Below are 24,148 nucleotides of genomic sequence, written 5' to 3'. Positions count from 1 at the left end.
TTTTTTTTTTAATTTGACAGACAGATCACAAGTAGACAGAGGGGGTTGGGGGGAAGCAGGCTTCCTTCAGGCTCTGTCAGAGCAGACAGCCTGATGCAGGGCTCGATCCCAGGACCCCAAGATCATGACCTGAGCTGAAGGCAGGGGCTTAACCCACTGAGCCACCCAGGTGCCCCTAGAACACAAATTCTTTAAGCCTTTTTTGTTGTTGTGGGGGGAGTAGAATGAGGCTTCCTGGGCCTGGACAGAGCTGCGTTTCTCACCGGGGTGCCCAAATCCATAAGTGGGCCACAGGCCGGGCGGAGGGCAGCCTCTGCAGACGGATTGCTCCACTGAGTGCAGCAGAGTCCGCTCCGTTCAATAAACACTCTTTTCCCCCTGAGCAACTTGTGCTTAATTACTAAAGGCTTAATCATGAAACTGGGGCATTGTGAAAGATCTATGATCAATAATTATAAAATAATCGTAATAATGATTACTGTTTATTGAGTACTTAATATATGTCAGGAACTAAGTGCTTTACATGCATTATGTCCGTTATTCTCAAAACAATGCTCTGAGATAGGTGCTATTATTATCCTCATTTTTAAAACCTGAAAAATGACATAGCAATTTATGAAAGTAGTATAGTATGTTGTAGGAGGTTACAAAATACAGATAGGCAAGATAAGCGTGAAAACACCATTTTCCTACCATTCAGAAAATATTAGTTAACATCTTTTTATGTGAACTTCTGGAGTTTAGCAAACCTCTTTCTTTCTTTTTTTTTAAGATTTTATTTATTTGTTTGACAGAGAGAGAGACACAGCGAGAGCAAGAACACCAACAGGGGAGTGGGGGAGAAGGAGAAGCAGGCTTCCCACTGAGCAGGGAGCCCAATGCAGGGCTTGATCCCAGGACTCTGGGATCATGACCTGAGCCAAAGGCAGACAGTCAACAACTGAGCCACCCAGGTGCCCCCAAAAATCTCTTTATTTTCTACCCAACCTAACTGTTAAGACTATTATCTTATAAAAAAGGAATTTCCTTATTAGAATGTAGAATTTTTATATTAGAACATTGGCCCTTTCTTTCTATTTGCATTATTCTTTAGCAATCCTAAACATCCCTAAGTCCCTTTTTGTTTTTTTTTTTTTTTAAGATTTTGTTTATCTATTTGAGGGGCAGGGAGAGAGCACACAAGTGGGTGGGTGGAGGGGCAGAAGGAGAAGCAGGCTCCCCACTGAGCAGAAAGCCTCATGTGGGGCTCATTCCCAGGACCCTGGGATCATGACCTGAGCCAAAAGCAGCTGATAACTGACTGAGCCACCCAGGGGCCCTGACATCCCTAAGTCTTAGACGGAGCCAGCTGAATATTAGGCTATATTCAGGGAAGGGTAAAAAAAGATAATCATGTACATGCATTAAAACAAAGTATTGTTCCAGTGTACCGGTTAGTTGTTGCTGGGGAGCAATCACAAAATCTCATTGGCAGAAACAACAAGAACTTACCCTTGATCGCACATCTTGGGATCAGCTGGAGTGGCTCTTCTTAGCTACTGGTCTATAGGTTGGCTGAGATGGCTCATCTTGGGGCCCAGACTAGACAGTTAATGGCTACCTCGGTTTGTTCTTTTCACAATGATGGCAGAAGTGGCATGGGACAAGCTCAACTGTATAAACATCTATCTGCTAACATCCCAGGGGACCAAAGCAAGTTCGATGTCAAGCCTGAAGTTAAGGGATAAGGAAAGACCTACCTGCAATGAGTACTTAGTACTGAGGCCAAGGCAAGGGTATGGGTATATAATACTACTATGAGGGCATGAAAAATTAAGACTAATCATTTAATCTATCACCCCTACTTTTCATGTGTGTGTTTATTTATTCATCTACCATATACATAAAAAATATAAATATATACTCATAGGCATATACACATGATATACATATGTACACATACATATACACAAGATGAAATAAAACATGTAGCTATGTGTCAAAAGATTTATGAAACTTGAAAACGGAATGGCAAGCGGAAGCTGGGTGATTAGTTGGAGAAACTAGTGTATTGTACCTGAAAAACCCAATTAAGAGTAAATATAAAAGCATTTCAGGGGGCGCCTGGGTGGCTCAGTGGTTTAAGCCGCTGCCTTCGGCTCAGGTCATGATCTCAGGGTCCTGGGATCGAGTCCCGCATCGGGCTCTCTGCTCAGCGGGGAGCCTGCTTCCCTCTCTCTCTCTCTCTGCCTGCCTCTCCATCTACTTGTGATTTCTCTCTGTCAAATAAATAAATAAAATATTAAAAAAAAAAAAAAAAAGGCATTTCAGGGACAGGACCAGCAGCAATTTGATAATAAATTGGACACTGGGGACCAGGGAAGGGGAAATGAAAAGGAAGAAGGAGTGAGGGAGGAGATATTAAAGTGATGACAATTCTGCATGCCCGGGGACAGTGGGGAGACCAGAGTAGCGGCGACCAGAAGCGGGAACGGGTGAAGGAGGCTGGAAGACAGCAGTTGGTCTTACTTGGCATGGTGAGTTTTCAGATATCAGCAAACATCAAAGTAGTCATGTCCTCAAAATGATTGGACTTTGGTGGCATGTTGAGACAGGAGCACTAGTTAGCTTTGTTTGTGACTGTGGACGAGTTTCTAATGTGTTTTCCAGCTCTTAATTTCTGTAATCCTTTGATCTTTGTAGGGATGTCCAGTTGGAGCAATTTGAACACAACGTTTCCCCCAAGGAGTGCAGATGGAAAAGAATAAGATTTATGTGTCGGGGGCCAAAGGATGTCCTCTAGAATTGCTCTTGGCCGGCATAGTGTTGTTGTTGTTCTTGTTCCTTTTGAATTACTTTTATGTTTGTTGTTTAAATTTGAGAACATATTAAAGTTGGATATACTTTAGTCCGGTCCCAGACTCGACCAACCCTGCCTGTCTTAGAAGGACCCATTTCACACATTTACCTTGTGTCCTAGTCCTTGGAGGACATTTGGGATTTCGACCCCTGCTCTTGGTCTGGGGCTAACTGCTGATGGGAAGGTGGAAAATACTCCGAGAAAATCAGGAAAAACCTGAGGTGGGCAAGCACTGAGTCGTGAAAGTTGGGATTAAACAGGCTTTTAAAGAAGTCCTAAAATTCACTGATTGGTCCAGAAAGCTGAAAACCAAGCTTGTTAAAGTCTTTGCTGTTCTTTTATAATTGGACTAGGTTTTAAACTCTGCCAAGGGTAGAAACAATGTCTTTTCGATGTTCTGAAACATTATCTTATAGTGAGATGTCAGGTGCTTGATTAATTTCAAAAGAAAGACAGAGAGGGAGAGAGGAGACAGGAAAAAAAAGAGAACCAAAGGATTCAGAGTTGCCTCACTTTCCCAAATAATTAAATAGGGTTCATGTCTAGAATCACACAATGAAAGAGGTCTTTTTGCATACTTCCCACGTTTCTAGAAGCAATAAGAAAGTTGGAACTAGGTTTCCTCAGTGTGGATATATTCAAGAAATGCGCTTTTCTCCCCCATTAACCGCGTTCTCCAGCTCAATGTCTCTCCTAACGAGTCTTCTTCTGTTCACCCCTCCCGTAGAAATGACTTGTTGATGGTCTGTCGCCAACTGAATATGGAGGAGTCTGTGGCTGAGATCATGAACCAGCTGGGTGCAGATGAACATGGGAAGATTTCCTTTCAGGATTTTACAAGGTGCCGCATGCAGCTCGTTCGAGAGATTAGGAAGGAGGAAGTAGGTCTTTCTGAGAAGTCAGACAACTCCTGTAAAAAGAAGAAGCTGCGGGATAGAATTGCATCCTGGCCCACGAGCAGCGACAACAGTTTGGGTAGGTACAACCAGGTGGCAGTTTGGTAGTGCCCCACGAGCCCTGCTTGGTGCCCTCTGTAAGCGGGAGTGGCCTGCCCAGCCTGCTGCCGGCTCGTCCCCAGGCTGCCTTCTTGGCCACACATTCCCTGGGTGAATGCTCCCTGTTTCCCCTAGTTCTGTCCTACAGAGTTTACCCCTTTCTTTAGTTTTCATTCTTCCATTTTCCAAGCATAATAATATGTAGCCATTTAGTTATTGGAGAGGTAGGGCACGCTGGGAGGGAGAGGTGGTGACTGCATCAGCAGACCTCAGAGACAATCTGGGGACGCCTTCAAATATTAGTGCAGCTCTGGGCCGTAAGGTTTAAAAAAAAAATCCATTTCTCTCTCTCTCTCTCTTTTTTTAAAGATTTTTTTTATTTATTTGACACGAAAGAGATGCAAGAAAGGGAACACAAGTAGGGGGAGTGGGAGAGAGAGAAGCAGGCTTCCCGCTGAGCAGAGAGCCCAATGCGATGCCAGGCTCTATCCCAGGACCCTGGGATCGTGACCCAAGCCAAAGGCAGGTGCTTAATGACTGAGCCACCCAGGTGCCCCCAAAAATCCATCTCTTGTTTGCTTAATCTTTTTTTTTAATTTTTTTTTTTTATTTATTCGACAGAGATCACAGGTAGGCAGAGAGGCAGGCAGAGAGAGAGGAAGGAAAGCAGGCTCCCTGCTGAGCAGAGAGCCCGATGCAGGATTTGATCCCAGGACCCTGGGATCATGATCTGAGCTGAAAGCAGAGGCTTTAACGCACTGAGCTTATTGTACATGTTTCTGGGCACTCAAAAATGTGTGTGTGTGTGTGTGTGTGTGTGTGTAGAGAGAGAGAGGAAATTTATAATTTTTTATAATGAAAAGTTTAGAGGAAAGAGGCATCTGAAAGTTAGCCTGAACAAAGGGATAGAGGAAAGTATCTGAATTTTCTACTTATATTTTAGGGAATTTTTTTTTTCCCCATAAAACTATCTTCGGGATCTCTCTCTCTCTCTCTCTGCTTCTTTCTCTTCTAGGTAGATCTGGTGGCAGGAAACAAAGCTCCATGTTAATTGTTCATCATTTGTTAAATATATACTAATTAGCATGGATAATTATGTAGTGTCCCATAACACACACGCACGCGCATACACACACACACACACACACACACACACACACAGAACCTGAATAATGCTCTTGGCAGTGGAATCATTTGGAGCATTATTATTGAGTAATTGAAATAATAAACGTGTCCTCATATCCCCTATGACTTACCATCTTAATGGATTCCATTTTAACTTCACATCAGATGTCTGGTAATGCATATGGTCTCAGCATAATATGTAGAAATATTTCATTTTTGAAGTAACATTTTTTCTGAGTATTAAAGTAATATATGTTTGTTATAGAAACGTAGGATTTTTAAAAAGGCAAGCAGAAGAAAATAAAAATCATCCTTAATACCTCACATTCAGAAATAATAACTACTGCTTAGATTTCTCCCTCCCTCTCTCTTTCTCTTTCATGTGTGTGTATGTGATTTGTTTTTTATTAATTTGTTCACATACTTTCTATATAGTTTTGTATCCTGTAATTCATCCCTTGCATTTTCCTCATGCTTTTAAGATTTTATTTATTTATATGCCAGAGAGAGAGAGAGAGAGAGAGCGAGTGCACAGGCAGGCAGAGTGGCAGCAGAGGCAGAGGGAGAAGCAGGCTCCCCGCTGAGCAAGGAACCTGATGTGGGACTCGATCCCAGGACGCTGGGATCATGACCTGAGCCAAAGGCAGCTAGCATTTGAAAGCATGATTTGTAATAGTTGCATGACATAAAAAGGACATGCAGTAATATTTATTAGATGAAAGAATGGAGTTCTTTTTGCTAAGCTGTGCTTTCTAATTTTTCTGCCAAGAACATGGCCTTCTTATATAATTATAAGCCCACACACATACACATTTGAAATAAATTGTGGTGCATCCCAACTAGTGAATCCCATGTGGCCACTGAAGTAATATTTATTGTGTCTCTAGGAGGAATACTTGTATGGGAAAAAAAAACTACACCATCCAAAATTGTATTTTAATGTGTGGTATATGTTTAGAAATATTCTAAAGGGGGCAGTTTTTTTTCTTAAAAGAGGCATTTTGGGGGGCGTCTGGGTGGCTCAGTTGGTTAAGCGACTGCCTGCAGCTCAGCTCATGATTCTGGAGTTCTGGGATCGAGTCCCACATCAGGCTCCCAGTTCCATGGGGAGTCTGCTTCTCCTTCTGACTTCCCTTCTCATGCTCTCTCACTCTGTCTCTCTCTCTCAAATAAATAAATAAAATCTTTTAAAAAAAAGAAAAAAGAGGCATTCTTGATAGAATTGCTACCCATATCTAATTGCATAAGCCATCTCATAGGATTGCCCTAACCTGAGAAGGAGGTGAAAAGGAGTTCCTCCCAACCTCTATAACTGTTTGCCCAGGAGAAAGAAGAGGTAGCAGAGAGGCAGTGAGTCATAAAATGGGTCGTGAACTGAGGAAATGCCAGCAGATGTGCAAGCTTGTGCCAGTTTATCCTGGTAGTGAAAGCCTCAGAGTCAGATCATTGGAGTGTGAATCTGGGTTCTGTCGCTTCCTGCCTCCGTGACACTGGACAAGTTACCCAACGTCTCCATATCTCGATGTCCTTGTCCAGGGTAGTGTTAGAACAATTACGGTTATTTGGAGGAATGCAGAAGCTAATATCTATAAAAAGCACATAAAACAGTGTCTAGCCCATAAGAAGCACAAAACACAGGTTAAGCTAATATTATTGTTATCACCACTCAGTTTTATTCCCTGTCAATTGTGACAGTTCAGTCTCATGATTAATCAAGTACATTGAAAAATCTACAATAATTGGGACGCCTGGGTGGCTCAGTTGGTTAAGCAGCTGCCTTTGGCTCAGGTCATGATCCCAGCATCCTGGGATCGAGTCCCACATCAGGCTCCTTGCTCGGCAGGGAGCCTGCTTCTCCCTCTGCCTCTGCCTGCCATTCTGTCTGCCTGTGCTTGCTCTCTCTCCTTCTCTCTGACAAATAAATAAAATCTTAAAAAAAAAAAGAAAAAGAAAAAGAAAAAGAAAAATCTACAATAATTAAACAAAGAATCCCTCTATTTTCCACGGTGTTAATCATCTCTTCTGGCTCTATGCACAGAAAGTGCAGTTCCTCCCACCCCGCGGGGCTGGGGAAGCCCTTTCCTGGCTCCTGCCTCCCTTCTCTGTTACTCTCCACACCTGCTGGTTTCGAAAAGTTTGTCTACACTGAATGCTTACCAGTCCTCACCAAAGGCCTTCAACGCACTCTTCCAGCTTTGGTTGTCACCGCTCCACTGAACCTGCTCCGACTGCCTCCGTGGGGACCAACTCGAGGGGTCTTCTTCCGTCCTCATCTGGATCTTTGGCATTTTCCTCAGCGATCTACTCCCTCATGGCAGCAGTACTTCATTCTTTTGGACTTCCCCACACCACATCTTCCTGGGGTCCTGCCCACCATTTTGGCTTCCCCTTCTTAATGTTGGTCTCTCAGGGGCTTTGGGGCTACAGTCTGTTTGTGTGTGAGTGACTCCCATGTATGGATCTACCCCTGCTCTTTCCGGTGAGTTTCCGAATCAGGTAAAAGTGACCCATATTTCTGGATGTCTTATAGACCTCTCATGCCTAACATGCTCAGAAGAATTTTTGATTCCCTTCCTCGATCTTCCTCCCAGCATCACTGATCTCCTAGATACCCCCATATAGGAAATATCACCCTCCTCTAGTTTGCTTAAGCCAGCAAGTCGTGCTGTCTCTTTTGTCAGGGTACCTCCAGAATGTGTCTTCTTCCTTAGCTCTCCTGCTACCCCCCTCATCTAAATCACCATCATGTCTTGGTTCAATGACAAAAATAGTCTATAACTGGCCTCCTTGATACCTGCCTTGACCCCCTATGTTTCGTTCTTTATCCTGCAGTCAGAATGGTCTCCTAACATTATGGAAACATGCTCAGCTCATTCTGATGTCTGCAGCATTCCATGGCTTCCGTATCCCCTAAAATGATGTCCAAGTTCCTTACTGCTGTCTGGCTCGTACCCATCATGCTAAACTGTTATCATACTGATTGCCCTAATTATGCATGCTGCAGCCCCACTGACCTTCCTGCTATTCCTCCAACTAAGCAAACTGAACTTGCCTTCAACCTTTGCCCTGGACCTTTCCTCTGGTCTAAACTCTTCTTTCTGACCTTTTCATTGCATGACTGGCCCTTTCCTGTTATTCAGATTTCAGCTTAAATATTCCTTCTTTAGAGTCCTTTTCACATGCCCTTTTTGCTTCATACAACTTCTTTTTTTTAAAAGATTTTATTTATTTGAGGGGCGCCTGGGTGGCTCAGTGGATTGGGGCCTCTGCCTTCAGCTCAGGTCATGATCCCAAGGTCCTAGGATGGGGCTGTCTGCTCAGCAGGGAGCCTGCTTCCCTTCCTCTCTCTCTGTGTGCCTCTCTGCCTACTTGTGATCTCTGTCTGTCAAATAAATAAATAAAATCTTAAAAAAAAAAAGATTTTATTTATTTGAGAGAGAGAGCGAGAGCGAGAGAGTGTGCACAGGCGGGGGGTGGGGCGGGGGTGGGGAGACAATGGACGTGGCCCTGGGACAGGGGGATGCAGGCTGCAGGGAGCCCTATGCAGGGCTCGATCCCAGGACCCTGAGATCATGACCTGAGCTGAAGGCACACTTAACCAACTGAGCCAGCCAGGCGTGCCCCCATACAAATTCTTCTCTGATATTCCCTTATGTACTTACCCAGTGGCTTATTTATGTATGCCCCACAGTACTATAAAAGTTCCACCAGAGCGGACTGCTGATGACCTCCCAGGGGTACTGCTATACCCCCAGCACTCGGAACAAGCTCAGCACATTAGAGATGCTTAGTGCATATTCGTTGAATGACTGACTGCGCAAAGCACGGTATCCATGCTCTTTTGGGGACACACGGCCGCACATTCCAGATACCAAAGAACTTACCATTTCATTGTGAAATGAAAAGCACACGACAAATTAAATAGCAATAAAATTTAAGCTAGAGTCAACAGAACTTTATTTTTAAGATTTTATTTATTTATTTGACAGAGATCACAAGTAGGCAGAGCAGCAGGCAGAGGGAAAGGGAGAAGCAGGCTCCCTGCTGAGCAGAAAGCCTGATGTGGGGCTCAATCGCAGGACCCTGAGATCATGACCTGAGCCAAAGGCAGAGGCTTTAACTCATTGAGCCACCCAGGCACCCCAAAGAGTCAATAGAACTTTAGAAGCAACTGACTGGTGCCAAAGGTGCATAAGGAGAGCTAAAAAGACTGTGAGCTGGAGTTTCAGGATAGCTTTGGGATGCTACCTGCGGCTGCAATATGGAGAGAAGTAGAGGGAACGTTGTACCGCTATGAGAAAATCCTGAGACAAACTTGGGTGTAACAGTTAAGTGCTGGAAGGACTTTATTGTCAGTTCTGAGATTTCCCAGCACATCCACAGCAGGGAGTTGGCAGAAAAAGAAGAGCCATCAAAACATTACACGCTTTACTTGGAGGAGGAATTTCGATCGAGTCATTTTTCTCAAATGTTTTCCACAGAGCCCTGGTTTCAAAGGATGGTCATAAATATTATGTGAAGAAGTAATTCCTTTGTTAAATACATTGGAGGGCTTTGGATTAAACTAGATTAATAGTTTCCTTTACTGCAAGACGTTTCTGAGTCTTTAATATGCTAATATTTCTTGTGACTCTCCAGGAGAAGAACAAAATAGATAGCATTTCACACATTTAATTGACCATAAACTTTCCATTTACCAATCTTCTCTTTGCCTTTGCATTCTCTGCTCAAATATACTTTGGGGAAAAATTAAGACAGCTAGATCATAATAGATTTTTATGTCTATGTTAAGTCCTCTGAGAGAAATAATATTTAAAAGTTTTTTATGTCCTTCAGGCACCAGCTATATAAAATTAAATACTTACAGCAATAACAGTAAAAATGGTTAAAAATTACTAATATTTACTGTGCACAAGGCAATTTGCTAGGCATTTATTTGTATCATAGGCTAGGAATATAAATTCCAGGTCACCACTGAGTTACTATGGAATTTAGGCTACATTCTTGATTATTCTGAGCTTCGGCTTTCTTATCTCTAAAGATAAAGTAGTGATACCTGCATTATAAGGTAGTTGGAAGGACTTAGTGAGATGTCATTTGTAAAGTTCCTACACAGTGCCTATTCACATTAGGTTTATCAGTAAGTAATAGTGTTCCTATAATTATCATTATCCTCCCTAATCCTTATGGCTACCTGCCACGTTTAGAATAGAATCCTCCATTTATAGAGGAGGATACTGAGACTCAGAGAAATTTCTTGACTTGTTCTATGCCACAAAGCTAATAATGAGCTGAGAACACTAGGACATTGCTTATTGAAAGAGATGATTCTGAGTCACCTGCACCTTAAAAAACGGTCTTGGTCATCAAGATGCCAACTAAAAATAACACTGCCATCCAGAGGCCAGTCCCAGAAATTGCAGGCACATGGTCCCCAGCGTCTGAGAGGGCAAGTCCTTATAGGAGATCCCGCCCCTTTGGCAGCAAACAACATACCTTACACGAAAACAGATATGAGGTTTTGTGTATACTGCCTAATTTACAGTGGAAAACAAGTGTTTATTATAATTATTTGTAATTTTCATTTCAAAATTTTGTGATTTAATTTTCCTCATTTAAAAATTTAAATTGAGGGGCGCCTGGGTGGCTCAGTGGATTAAGCCACTGCCTTCGGCTCAGGTCATGATCTTAGTATCCTGGGATCGAGCCCCGCATCGGGCTCTCTGCTCAGCAGGGAGCCTGCCTCCCTCTCTCTCTCTCTCTGCCTGCCTTTCTGCCTACTTGTGATCTCTCTCTCTGTCAAATAAAATCTTTTAAAAATTTTTTAAATTGAAAAAAAATTAAATCACATTTTAAAAACAATGATTTAAAGTTTTTTCTATTTTCTTTGTGATTAGGAAAGACTGGAGTTAAAAATTCCTAGCTTTGGGTCCCCTGGGTTGCTCAGTTGGTTGGGCAACTGCCTTCGGCTCAGGTCTTGATCGCTGGGTCCTGGGAGGGAGCCCCACATTGGGCTCACTGCTCAGTGGGGGAGCCTGCTTCTCCCTCTCCCGCTGCCTGCTGCTCTGCCTACTTGTGGTCTTTCTCCATCCCTCTAATAAATAAATAAAATCTTAAAAAAAAAATCCTAGCTTTAGGTGTTTATATATGTTAGCAATTCCAATAGAGACTTTATTTAAACACGCCCTTTTAAATAAACAGTTTTTTACTTCAACCAAGCTGTAAACTTTACCCACGATTTCCACATATTTTTGTCAAATGTGTGAACTATGTGAAAGAGAGCTTTAGGGTGATGACCACTGGAAACAAAAACCACCAAATTGCCTGAGGAGAACTGATAAAAGCCTTCAAGCTTGCCTAATGAGGTTGTTACAAGCCTGGGCTTTTCAGATCTTTGGGGGCACTTGTTTTTCTTCCTCTGGTCAGGTCTCAGAGAGCCAAAGACTTATTTGAATCAAATCCCTATGGTTTTAAAACATTGTTTAAGACAGCAGATATAAAGACCTGTTAATTAATACAACTTCATTTAATTTATGCTAGGATTAGAACACTGGGCACAGTTTCCAATAACCTATATCTTCAAAAGACCCCTTATTGGTCTTTCTTTGGGTTATATTCCCACCTGATGTGCCAGCCTTCATTACTGCTCTGGTAGCCGTCCCTGTGGTCCAGCAGGAACATATAAAGTTCTGAAGTGTCTCAGACAAACTAATAGCAGGACTTTTCCTTAACAGGAATTCAAAGTAAAAGAGGAGATCAAAGAACATATAGTTTAGACAGGAAGATCTCCAAACCCACAAAGCCTAAGGGAAAAATGTAAGGAGATATCGATTGCTTGGCAGATTTTAAAAAATAAATAAGCAGCTCCCTGAATTTTAGTTTAGTTTCTTGCCTTCAAAAAATTAAAACCACACGTCATTAATATACATCAAGCCTGTCTAGTCCTGACACATGCCAGTTTTTCCAGAATGAATGTTATTTTTAAATATCGTTGGGGCTCCTTTTGTGTATATCAAAATTCTTCTAAACTCTTGAAACAGGTTAAGTGAGACATGAAGGCATTTTCCAATCCGGCTGCATTATCCCTGGTATGTAGGGTTCTGGGTGGTGAATTAAGAAAATAAAAAATGGTTTAAATCCTCTATGGGTTCTGTATGAGCAGTTAATAATTAACACAGAGCCTTTGAAATAAAATCACTCAGGAGAGAGATTCATTGGTAAAAGTACTGTCCAGTTAGCATAAAACCAAACTGAAGTCACTGTGGTTTTTAGCTCCAGGTGAGGGTTTCTAGAAGTTTCTTTGGTAGGGGTGGTGGCAGTTTTTCACATACCCTGAGCCCTATGTCACAGAGTGAACAACATGCTTATTTAATTTACTCCTAAATTGGGAGTTAGCATAGGCTTCTGAAGTTTTTAAGTAATAGAGATCATTTCACATTCTTTTTTTTTATGATTCCAATAAGTACAACATAATTTTATTGCATTACGAAATACTATACTGATTTGCCAAAATTTTGTAGTTTGGAGAAGGAATTCCCTTCCTTTTTTTTTTTTAATTTTAATTTAAATTCCAGTTAGTGAACATAGAGTGTAGTATTAGTTCCAGGTATACCAATAGAGTGATCCAACACTTCCATATATCACCGTGCTCCTCACACAAGCACTCCTTAATCCCCATCACTCTTTTAACCCGGCTTCCCTCCTACCTCCCTTCTGGTAACCATCAGAGGCCAAGAGATCTTCTGAACAAAGAAATGGGAGAGAATATTATAAATCCCTTCTCCCCAACCCCTACCAAGCTATGTCCTCACTGGTTATTTGAGGTTTTGTGGGGTCTCAGGTAACTGAACCCACTATTAAAATTTAAGTACAAAACAGCTAATGAAATCAAAGATAACAAATGACTTTGACATCATCCGAGGCAGGGAAAACAATCAAGTCAGATGTATGTTATTTATTTGACTGAAAATGTTTCTCTTTTGGGTGTATTTGAACTTTGATTCTTTGTGTTTATTTGGCTGTTCTTAGTCTGAACTTTAAATACTGCACTTAAGATGTCAAATTCTATTTGTAGTACGTTCACTATCATCTCTCCACTCTGTAGTCACTGAGGGCAGGAAAAATTACAGGACGACGTAAAAAGAAAAAAAAAAACAGGTGTATCTCTTTTAATTTAATTTAATTTGTTTTAGAAAGAGAGAGGAAGGGGGGCAGAAGCTGGGGGGTTACGGAGGGAGAATCTCAAGCAGTCCACACACCCAGTGTGGAGCCTGAGGCAGAGCTTGATCTCACGACCCTGAGATCAGGACTGGAGCCGAAATCAACAGTCAGGTGGTAAGAGAATAGGCCACCCAGATGCCCCTGGTATGTTTCTTTTTTCAACTTTTAAGCAAGTATATACAAGATCACCAGATTCTCAGCTAGTTCTTGAGATATTTAATAGTTTGGATTTCTTTTGCACATTATTACATCCCGTACGTCACTATGCTATTCTGCAGTGGTCTAAATTCTTGGAAAACAATGTCTCAGGTAGTGCACACTTGACCTGTCTTACTTCCTGATTTTGTCCTTTATGGGTATTTCCATCTATTTGGCGGTGCTCCTTTTGAATATATTATTTTAGCGCCATTCCCATTAGTTATTTCATTTTAGCCAGCACAGAACAAAACGTTCCTGGGGATCCAGGTGTGCTTGTCTCAGGTGGTAATCCTGGCATGAGGGGCTCCCCTGATAACCTGCGTTGATAGTATCTTTTGAAGGACATAAAACACAATGAGATTGTTCATCTATTTTCCCTCCAGCATGATTTAGCTGAAGCAATTCATTAAGTGTCACTGTTTTTATGGGATGTTGAAGCCATTCCAATTTCAGTGGCAGTGATACAACTTGGCACAATTTTAGATATTTTTCATGGAGTAAAAATGACTCTTTGGCTGAGATCAGGGCTCAGTCTGCTGGCAGAAAGTGTTTAGTTTGGCCAGACTATTTCATTGTCCATTGTTCGTTCTGGAGAATCTGTCACTCAACATTATAATCACAAAAGGCTCAGGAAGGCTTGTTTTGCTTCCTGTTTTATCTTGTAAGTCTACTGCAAGTTCATTGGAGAACATAAACGAAAGGGCTATTTAAATCAGTTAATTTTTATGGTTGTTTTGGAAGGATTTGGTATGGTTTCCAGTAGATGCATTTATTTTTGCTATCTACAAGAAAAACACTTTTGCTTCTAGTTGAAGCAGAATTTAATCTGATATGTTGTATATTTATTTTGTTCTCATTTTCTGGATGTATATCAGTCAGTTCTAGATAAATCTTAATGCAAACTAATTACTGTTTCAGATTTGTCCCTTGGTATTTGTGGTGTATTTTCTTTGATTTATCTGACTTAAGATTTAGAGTCCTTTGATAAAATTGGGCCCTTGAATTACAGTACAGCCCAAAGGGTCTGTTAAATACCCTCTGGTTTACCCTCTGTGTAGAATAGATGAGGAAATGAAGATGGAAGGGTTCAATAATAATAATTCTCAGGCTACATAGTTAGTTGGTGTGGCTGGGGCTAGACGAGACTTCTGACTCCTGGCTTAATTACTGCTCTAATAACTCACACCACTGTGATCTTTTCTATTTTTCTCTGCTGTATTAACAGAAACTTAGAATTCCTATCTCCAAGATGGGTTTTTTTTCTTAATGTATTTTTTTTAAGTTTTTTTTTTCTTTTTTTTTTTTTTTGACAGACAGTGATCACAAGTAGGCAGAGAGAAAGAAAGGAGGAAGCAGGCTCCCCGCTGAACAGAGAGCCCGATGTGGGACTCAATCCCAGCACCCTGCAATCAAGACCTGAGCTGCAGGCAGATGCTTAACCCACTGAGCCACCCAGGTGCCCCAAGATAGTTGTAAAATCTTTTATGAATGCTGCCACTTTGGTCTGTTTGGGATATTAAGGAAAAAGAATTGTCCATTCTTGAACCACAAGTTTCCAAAGGGAAACAGCTCTGCCTCTCTATGGCCTGGGAATGGTTGCAGGGCTAATTAGAGGGAATTCCTGAAGGGGAAGGTGTCTCATGGAGGACAGCAGTTGGGATTATGACGCTCTGCTCCATCATCCGTTGTGGAGATTCTCCATCCAATGCCAGCCTTGTAGGATAAGAGGTTTGTTTTTATTAAGGGAACTCACTGTTTTCTCACACCTTTCTGCTGATTAGCTTTAATGTTGACCAATATATACCCTGAGAGTCTATTCCTTTGGTTTAGCTTTTTCTAAAAGCCAAATACAGAAAACATATTTAGTCTTATCAGTCATTTATACTGTATATTAATAATATGACCTAATTTTTTTTACTTCAAGTGGCTCTATTGAGGAGGAGCCACTGGAAGTGTTCTGAAGGACCGTGGTGGGATGAAGGAGAGTTCAAGTTGTGGAGGAAACCTGAGAAAGGAAGTGGGTGGGGCTTATGAAAGCCATTTTGTTTGTTTCACTCTTGCCTCTGCCTGATCTGATAAAGTTCCCGTTCCTTTAGGGTGGCATAGATCAGTGTTTCCTTAACTGGGCTCAATAGACTACCATAGTTTTGGGAATGGTGACCCTAGATCTGGAATAGGTCATATGGCCCATAGGATGGAACAACCAAGGAGCGCTAGACATCAGAGGGATGGATTCCTCTAAAAGGGAAAATAGAGACCAAAACAAGTAGAAAAACTTAATCCAAGTGGAATGGAGATTCTGCAAGGAGAACATTCAAAATAATCCCTTGTTAATATATTTTGAATATATTAAATACAGGAGAATATATTGTGTTCACACACAAAGAAAAGGATAAAAAGAAACATTTTTTAAAATCTACCCTGGAAAAAATAGAGCACACATTATAAACTCAACAGAGAAAGAATGGGAAATAAAATAAGAATGTCTTCCGGAAAGGAGAGCAGAAAGACGAAGAAATATAAGATGGGGGCACCTGGGTGGCTCATTCATTAACCATCTGCCTTTGGCTCAGGTCATGATCCCAGGGTCCTGAAATTGAGCTCCACATCGGGCTCCCTGCTTCCCTCTCTCTTACTCCCACTCATGCTGTTGGTGTTCCCTCTCTTGCTGCACCTCTCTCTGTTAAATAAATAAATAAAATCGTAAAAAAAAAAAAAAAGGAAAGAAATATAAGATACGGGAGAAAAGGAGAAAATCAGAGGGCTGGTACTGGTGTCTACCCAGACAATAGCTGTCCTAGAGAGAGTAAACAAATAAAACAGTAGAGAAGAAATCATCTACAAAATAGCCCATGAAATTGTCTTGCAAAATGAAGGATATGAGTTTCTTTTTTTTTATTATTATTTAAATTCAATTAACCGGGACACCTGGATGGCTCAGTGGATTGAGCCTCTACCTTTGGCTCAGGGATCTTGGGGTCCTGGGAATGAGCCCCACATTGGGCTCTCTGCTGGGCAGGGAGCCTGCTTCCTCTCTCTCTGCTTGTCTCTCTGCCTACTTGTGATCTCTCTCTGTCAGATAAATAAAATATTTTAAAAATATATATCTATGAATAAATAAATAAATAAATTCAGTTAGCCAACATGTTGTGCATCATTAGTTTCAGATGTAGTGTTCAATAATTTATCACACAACACCCAGTGCTCATCATATCACTTGCCTTTCTTTTTTTCTTTTTTTAAGATTTTATTTATTTGGGCGGCATCTGGGTGGCTCAGTGGGTTAAGCCACTGCCTTCAGCTCAGGTCATGATATCAGGGTCCTGGGATCGAGCCCCGCATCGGGCTCTCTGCTCAGCAGGGAGCCTGCTTCCTCCTCTCTCTCTGCCTGCCTCTCTGCCTACTTGTGATCTCTGTCTGTCAAATAAATAAATAAAATCTTTAAAAAAAAAAGATTTTATTTATTTGTCAGAGAGAGGGAGAGAGCGAGCACAGGCAGACAGAATGGCAGGCAGAGGCAGAGGGAGAAGCAGGCTCCCTGCCGAGCAAGGAGCCCGATGTGGGACTCGATCCCAGGAAGCTGCTTAACCAACTGAGCCACCCAGGCGTCCCATCACTTGCCTTTCTTAATGCCCATCACCTAGTTACCCCATCTTCCCTCCCCGCTCCCCTTCAGCAGCCCTGTTTGTTTCCCAGAGTTAAGAGTCTCTCATGGTTTGTCTCCCTCTCTGATTTCTTCCTAAAACTAAATAGTTTTCCCTCCCTTCCCCTGTGGTCCTCCATGCTATTCCTTATGTTCGACATATGAGTGAATCCATATGATAATTTTCTTTCTCCAACTAACTTATTTCACTCAGCACAGTACCCTCCAATTCCATCCACATCGATGTAAATGGCAAGTAGTAACACTTTCTGATGGCTGAGTAATATTCCATTGTATATATATATACCACATCTTCTTCATCCATTCATGGATCCATCCATTGATGCATATCTCGGCTGAAGGATGTGAATTTCTTGATAGAAAAGGCCTACCAGGGGTACCTGGGTGGCTCAGTGGGTTAAAGCCTCTGCCTTCGGCTCAGGTCATGATCTCAGGGTCCTGGGATCGAGCCCCACATCGGGCTCTCTGCTCGGCAGGGAGCCTGCCTTCTCTCTCTCTCTCTCTCTCTCTCTCTGCCTGTATCTCTACCTAATTGTCAAATAAATAAATAAAATCTTTAAAAAAAAAAAAAAAAAGGAAAGCCCTACCAAGTATCACTTACCATAAAACATAAGGACACAAATCACTGTGAAATTTTATGACACTAGAGACAAAGAAAATATTCTTCAAATTTCCAGAGAGGAAATACAAAACAGGACAAATAAGAATGATTTGGAATTAGAACGGCTTCTGACTTCTCAAAAATAGTAACAGATATTAAATGAAGAATGTCTTCAAAATTTTGAAGAAGAATGGTTTCCAACTTAGAATTCCTTACCAAACTATTAATGAAGTGTAAGGATAGGAGATAAGTGTTTTCATGCAAAAGACTTTGAGTGCAAAGTCTCAGAAAATTGACTTCCCATGCCTAATTTCTTCAAAATCTATTAGACCTCCAACATAACCTAGGAAGAGAAATACTTGGAAACATGAAACAAGGAATGAAAATAAGTTAGAAGTGAAGCATACTGGTGGTCATTGAAACCAATCTAGGCTAGAGCAGAGCAGAAAGTCCCAGAAAAATATTTTCAGGCTAAATTTTTATTTAAGGATTTTATTTATTTATTTGACCTAGAGAGAGGATAAGCAGGGGAAGTGAGAGAGGAGAAGAAGGCTTCCCTCTGAGCAGGGAGCCTGATGTGGCACTCAATCACAGGACCCTGGGGCCATGACCTGAGCTAAAGGCAGACACTTAACCAACTGAGCCACCTAAGCACCCCATTTTCAGACTAAACTTGATGGAATTTTTATGCATCTTAAATTACTGTGAGGATATTTAGATAACTGACTGAGAATTTGAGACTGAATTCATGACATGGAAAACTAAACATGAAATTACAAAAAAAATTATTAATCCCAGGGAAAACAGAAAATTATTCAAAAAAAGAAAGTAGTCATGGTCCACTTGTGAGTATATAGTTTACATAATCACAATTCATGTAGCATAATCAAAGAACAAATATTTATTTCCATAACAAGTAAAATTAGATACCAAGATGTATTTTATAGCTGAAAATAATTTAAAAAGCTGAAACAGCTATATTTTAAGTCCTCCTTTATCACATATCTATATCTAGCAAATAGTAAAGCCTTCTGAGTCTAAAATCTAAGTGAATGAGGAAACCCAGAGCATCAAGCCACTTTTACCTTGAAAGTATTGTCTGAATCTGTAAAATCAAACTTTTGATTACATGACTATGTGGGCCCTGAGAACAGAAGAAAAATTCCAAGGACTGCTCAGGTGGGGAATGTAATAAGATATACCTTCTCCTTCAAAAGGTAGACTACTATAGAGGTCTGTATCCTCTGTGTAAGTTTGAACCACAAGTACACTAATCTGTATACTCCCATTGGAGTATTCTTAATGAAATTGCCTTAGAGATATGTAAAGCGGTTCTGAAAGGATATCCAGAAATAACTTTCCAAGGAATATGGAAAATTCAGTATCTAAAATTACTAAGAATAAAAGGAGACTACATACCATGATCAAGAATTAACACGAAGAAAAAAAAATCAAGATTTCATTTGTTGAAATTATTGGACTCAGAATACAAAGTAGTTATGTTTCCTGTGTTCAGAAAGAAAATCTAAGCTAGCAAAAGAAAACCAAAGAGCCAAATGAACATCTAGGAATGAGAAATGTTGTAACTGAAATAAAAACTTAATTAAACTTAACAACAAATCAGTTAGTGATGAAGACAGAATTAGTGAAATACAAGACAGGTTAGAGGACATTATTTAGAAAATATAGAAGAAAGATATATAAAATGTAAAATATAAGAGAAAGACTAAGAGTCGGGAAAGTTTAACATAACAGAATTGGATTCTCAGAAAGAGAGGAAAGAAAGAATGAAGCAGAAGCAGCATTTGAAGTAATGGCTAAGAATTTTTGAAAACTGTTAAAAGACACTAATCAGTAGATTCTGAATTCTAATGAGTTCTAGGCAGAAAAAATGAAAAAAAAAATCAAGTAACATAGTTAGATAATTAGACATAGTGAGCCTGTAGAACCCAAAGACAAATGGAAAATCTAAAAAGTTTTTTTTTTTTCTTTTTAAGAGACAGATTACTTTCAAAGGAGCAACATTTAGGCTGAGAGCACACTCTTGAGAACAATGGAAGGCAGTAAACAGTGACATTCCCTTGTCCTCTATGTACTGAGAAAAAGTAAGTGACAACCTAACATATCATACGAGCAAAAGTATCTTTCAAGAACCGTGATGGAGGGCACCTGGGTGGTTCAGTTGGTTGAGCATCTGTCTCTTGATTTTGGCTCAGGTCATGATCTCATGGCTATGAGATGGAGCCACACTGCTGAGCTCCACACTCAGTAGGGAGTCTGAGATTTTCTCTCTGCCCCTCCCCTCCCAAGCTCATTTGCACTCTCTCTCTCTCTCACTCTCTCAAATAAAATAAATCTTTTTTTTAAAAAGAAACCAAGGGGGCGCCTGAGTGGCTCAGTGGGTTAAGCCTCTGCCTTCAACTCAGGTCATGATCTCAGAATCCTGGGATCAAGTTCCACATCCGGCTGTCTGCTCAGCAGGGAGCCTGCTTCCTCCTCTCTTGCTGCCTGCTTCTCTGCCTACTTGTGATCTCTGTCTGTCACATAAATAAATAGAATCTTAAATAAATAAATAAATAAAAAGGAACCAAGATGGAATAAAGACATTTGAAGACAAACATAACCCTAGAGGAGACCTTCATTAAGTGAAATTCTAAAGGATATATTTCAAGCAAAATGATGGTGGATCCAGATAGATATTTTGAGTTGCAAGAGAGAAAGAAGAATAAGGAAAGTGGTAAATATGGTTAAATATAAATAAACATGGTAAAAACAATATTACTTTGTCTTAAAGACTTTAGGGAAAATAAATATAAAATAATAGTAACCTGTAAGTTGGGAGTGGGATGGATAGATTTCAAGTTTTCTAAGGTCCTTATATTGTCCAGAGATAGATAAATATATTGATAAGCTTTAGATTTTAATAAATTAAGGATGTTATAATTTATATCATAATCACTAAAATAGAAAATAAGTGGTTTTTTAAAGTTTATTGATTTATATATTTAAGTAATCTCTACACCTAATGTGGGGCTCGAACTCATGACCAAGAGATCAAGAGTCCCATGCTCTTTTGACTGAGCCAACCAGGTACCCCTAGAAAGAAGATGTTTAATTCTCAAACCTATAGATTTAAAAAATGGAATGAAAATTTTTTCAAAAAGGCAAGAAAAAGGTGGTGCCCAACAGTCAAGATTGTGTCATCCTGCGAAGCCTACACTATTTTAGGCAGGGTAAGTGGCCAAGTCAGGGTTTGTTATGACTAGTATTAGGAATGCAAAGGAGACATCACTATAGATACTACAGACATGAACAAAAAGAAAATGGTATGGTATGGGGCTCTGGGTGGCTTAGTGGGTTAAGCCTCTGTTTTTGGCTCAGGTCATGATCTCAGGATCCTGGAATCAAGCCCCGAGTGGGGCTCTCTGCTTGGCGGGGAGCTTGCTTTCCCCTCTCTCTCTGCCTGCTGCTCTGCCTGCTTGTGATCTCTCTCTCTCTCTCTGTGACAAATAAATAAAATAAAATAAAAAAGAAAATTATATGAACAGCTTTTTGCCAATATATTTTAAAATTTGAAAGAAATAAGGACATTTCCAGGAAAATATAACTTAGTAAAGCTGACTTATTAAGGAGTGTAAAATCTGAATAGTTCTATAACTAAGAATGAAATTAAAACAGTAATTTAAAAAATGTCCACAAGGAACACTACAGACCCAGACAGTTTCCCTGAGAAGGTCTACCTCACATTCAAAACCAAATAACTCCATCTCATATAGACTCACACATAATCTTAATACCAAAATGTGACAAGGACAGTAAAAGAAAAGTTACAAGGCCAATTTTACTTTTGAACAGAGATACAAAATCCTAGACAAAATACTAGGTAACCAATTTCAATGATAAATAAGATATCACATATTATGGCTACGTTGGGTTTGTCTCTTTTTTTTTTAAGATTTTTTTTAACTGCCTTTTTTTTTTTAAAAAGATTTTATTATTTATTTGACAGATAGAGAGAGAGAGAGCACAAGTAGGTGGAGCAGCAGGCAGAGGGAGAGGGAGAGAGAGCCCAGAGAGCCCAGTGTAGGGCTCGATCCCAGGACCCTGGGATCATGACCTGAGTCCAAAGCAGTCGCTTAACTGACTGAACCACCCAGGCATCCCATTGGGTTTGTCTCTTAAATCCAAGTTTGGTTTAACATTAGAAAATTAATATGATCTGGGGCACCTGGGTGGCTCAGTCATTAAACATCTGCCTTCAGTTCAGGTCATGGTCCCAGGATCCTGGGATTGAGCCCCACATTGGGCTCCCTGTGCAGTGGAGAGCCTGCTTTTCTCTCTCCATCTTCCAGCCACGCCCCCTGCTTATGCTCTCTCTATCAAGTGAATAAATAAAACCTTTTTAAAAATTAATACGGGGGGGCCGCCTGGGTGGCTCAGTGGGTTAAGCCACTGCCTTCGGCTCAGGTCATGATCTCAGGGTCCTGGGATAGAGTCCCGCATCGGGCTCTCTGCTCAGCAGGGAGCCTGCTTCCTCCTCTCTCTCTCTGCCTGCCTCTCTGCCTACTTGTAATCTCTCTCTGTCAAATAAATAAATAAAATCTTTAAAAAAAAAAATTAATATGGGGATGCCTAGGTGGCATGGTCGCTTAAGCATCTGCCTTCAGCTCCGGTCATGATCTCAGAGTCCTCGTATTGAGTCCCACATCGGGCTGCTTACAGCAGGGAGCCTGTTTCTCCCTCTGTCTGCCGCTTCCCCTGCTTGTGCTTGTTCTGCCTCTCTCTGACAAATAAATAAAATTTTTGAAAAAAATAATATGCTTCAACATATTAAAAAACTTAAGTGAAAAATACCAACTTTTTAGGAATAAAACATAATATAGTTCTATTTCTTGCTAAGAAGCTGAAGTCAGAATAATATTTGTATTCCTGTTTGTGTATATTTCCTGCCTGGCATTTTCCATTTTGATTAGGCTGATTTTCAGCCAAGAAATATGACAGACCCTATGGGCATGCCAACCAAAGGATATGTGTGATACTTCCCATCACAGAGCACAGGCTCAGATTAGCATTATCTCCATTCAATCTGGTACTTAAAAATTAGGAACTATGAGGGCGCCTGGGTGGCTCAGTCGTTAAGCACTGCCTTCCTCTCAGGTCATGATCCCTGGGTCCTGGGATGGAGCCCTACATCGGGCTCTCTGCTCTGAAGGGAGCTTGCTTCTCCCTCTCCTACTCCTTCTGCTGTGCTCTCTCTCTCTCGCTGTGTCTCTGTCTGTCAAATAAATAAATAAAATCTTAAAAAAAAAATTAGAAACTACCAAGGGCTTACTGAATACATGACCCGTTAATATACCTTGTAAGAGAAAGATAAATTGATCCAAAATACCATCTCTGCCTTCTGAGAAAGACAAGCCTTTTTATTTTTTTTAATCTTAATCCCTGTGGACTGTAAACATTAGCACCCCAAACCCCATCAGCCTCAGGCTCAAGTGAAACTCAGTCAACACTTCTTTGCTCTAACATTCATTTTAACACTTGCCCTAAACTATCCTTTGAATTCTTTAGCCCTAAGTCAACCCTCTTGGTTATCTCCTTCATATATCTAGTTTAGACAAGCCAAAATAATAAGCTGCCCAATATTATTTTTAATTGTTTTTTTTTTTTTAAGTTAAAGGTGCTTGCCTCAGCTGTGCTTTCATAACTAAAGTATTCATTGCCTAAGGGCAGACATTTTCCCTTTTATATTAAATTTAGCAAACAGAACAATAGAATCTAGAGCTGGAGACAGATTTTAAAGGTTATTTATTCCTGCTTCCTTTAGGTTGCCTCTACTCCATCTTCCATTAGACGGTTCTCAAGCCTGTGCTCAAATTATATCAAGGGTCTTTGAACATATTTGTACAGAGTGGGACATTAAGAGATAGCCAGTAATGATGATGATGTTGATAAGCACATTTCCGTAAGAAAAATTCATTTCTTCATTTCTTTCCTTCTTGTCATCTATCAACAGCCTTGGCACAGGGGGAAGGGAATTGCATTTCAAAATACACCTTCCGGGACGCCTGGGTGGCTCAGTTGGTTAAGCAGCTGCCTTCGGCTCGGGTCATGATCTCAGGGTCCTGGGATCAAGTCCCACATCGGACTCCTTGCTCAGCAGGGAGCCTGCTTCTCCCTCTGCCTCTGCCTGCCACTCTATCTGCCTGTGCTCGCTCTCTCTGTCAAATAAATAAATAAAATCTTTAAAAAAAAAAATACACCTTCCACTCTGTTCCCGGTGTGTCATTGGAAATTCAGTACATTGTCCCTAGATGGGCCACATGTGACGTATATTCAAAACAGGACACTGATCGGCTCACTTCCTATGGATAACCAAGGGTCGAAGAACCGACTTTTATCATTGGGAGCTAATATTATTTACCTTCCCTTAGTAGGTAGGACGTGTGCTTTGCACTACTTTTGTTTTTTGTTTTCCCCAGAAGGCTTGCTAGTTCCTATTTATCTAT

At 40.7% G+C, this 24,148-nt stretch overlaps 1 protein-coding gene across 1 annotated transcript in view; it reads left to right on the top strand.

Annotated features, from left to right (window-relative positions):
- The window catches only part of MCC (MCC regulator of WNT signaling pathway), a 436,865-nt gene that overhangs the window by 83,032 nt on the left and 329,685 nt on the right, over window positions 1–24,148 (top strand). Inside the window, exon 2 of the mRNA XM_059175672.1 lies at window positions 3,567–3,814. Coding sequence (XP_059031655.1) covers window positions 3,567–3,814 — 248 coding nt within the window. The remainder of the gene's footprint in view (window positions 1–3,566; window positions 3,815–24,148) is intronic.

The sequence above is a fragment of the Mustela lutreola genome, chromosome 5 (genome assembly GCF_030435805.1).
Source record: "Mustela lutreola isolate mMusLut2 chromosome 5, mMusLut2.pri, whole genome shotgun sequence".
Taxonomy (NCBI): Eukaryota; Metazoa; Chordata; class Mammalia; order Carnivora; family Mustelidae; genus Mustela; species Mustela lutreola.
The sequence above is the reverse complement of the archived record's forward strand: the minus strand, read 5'-3'. Positions and strand labels throughout refer to the sequence as shown.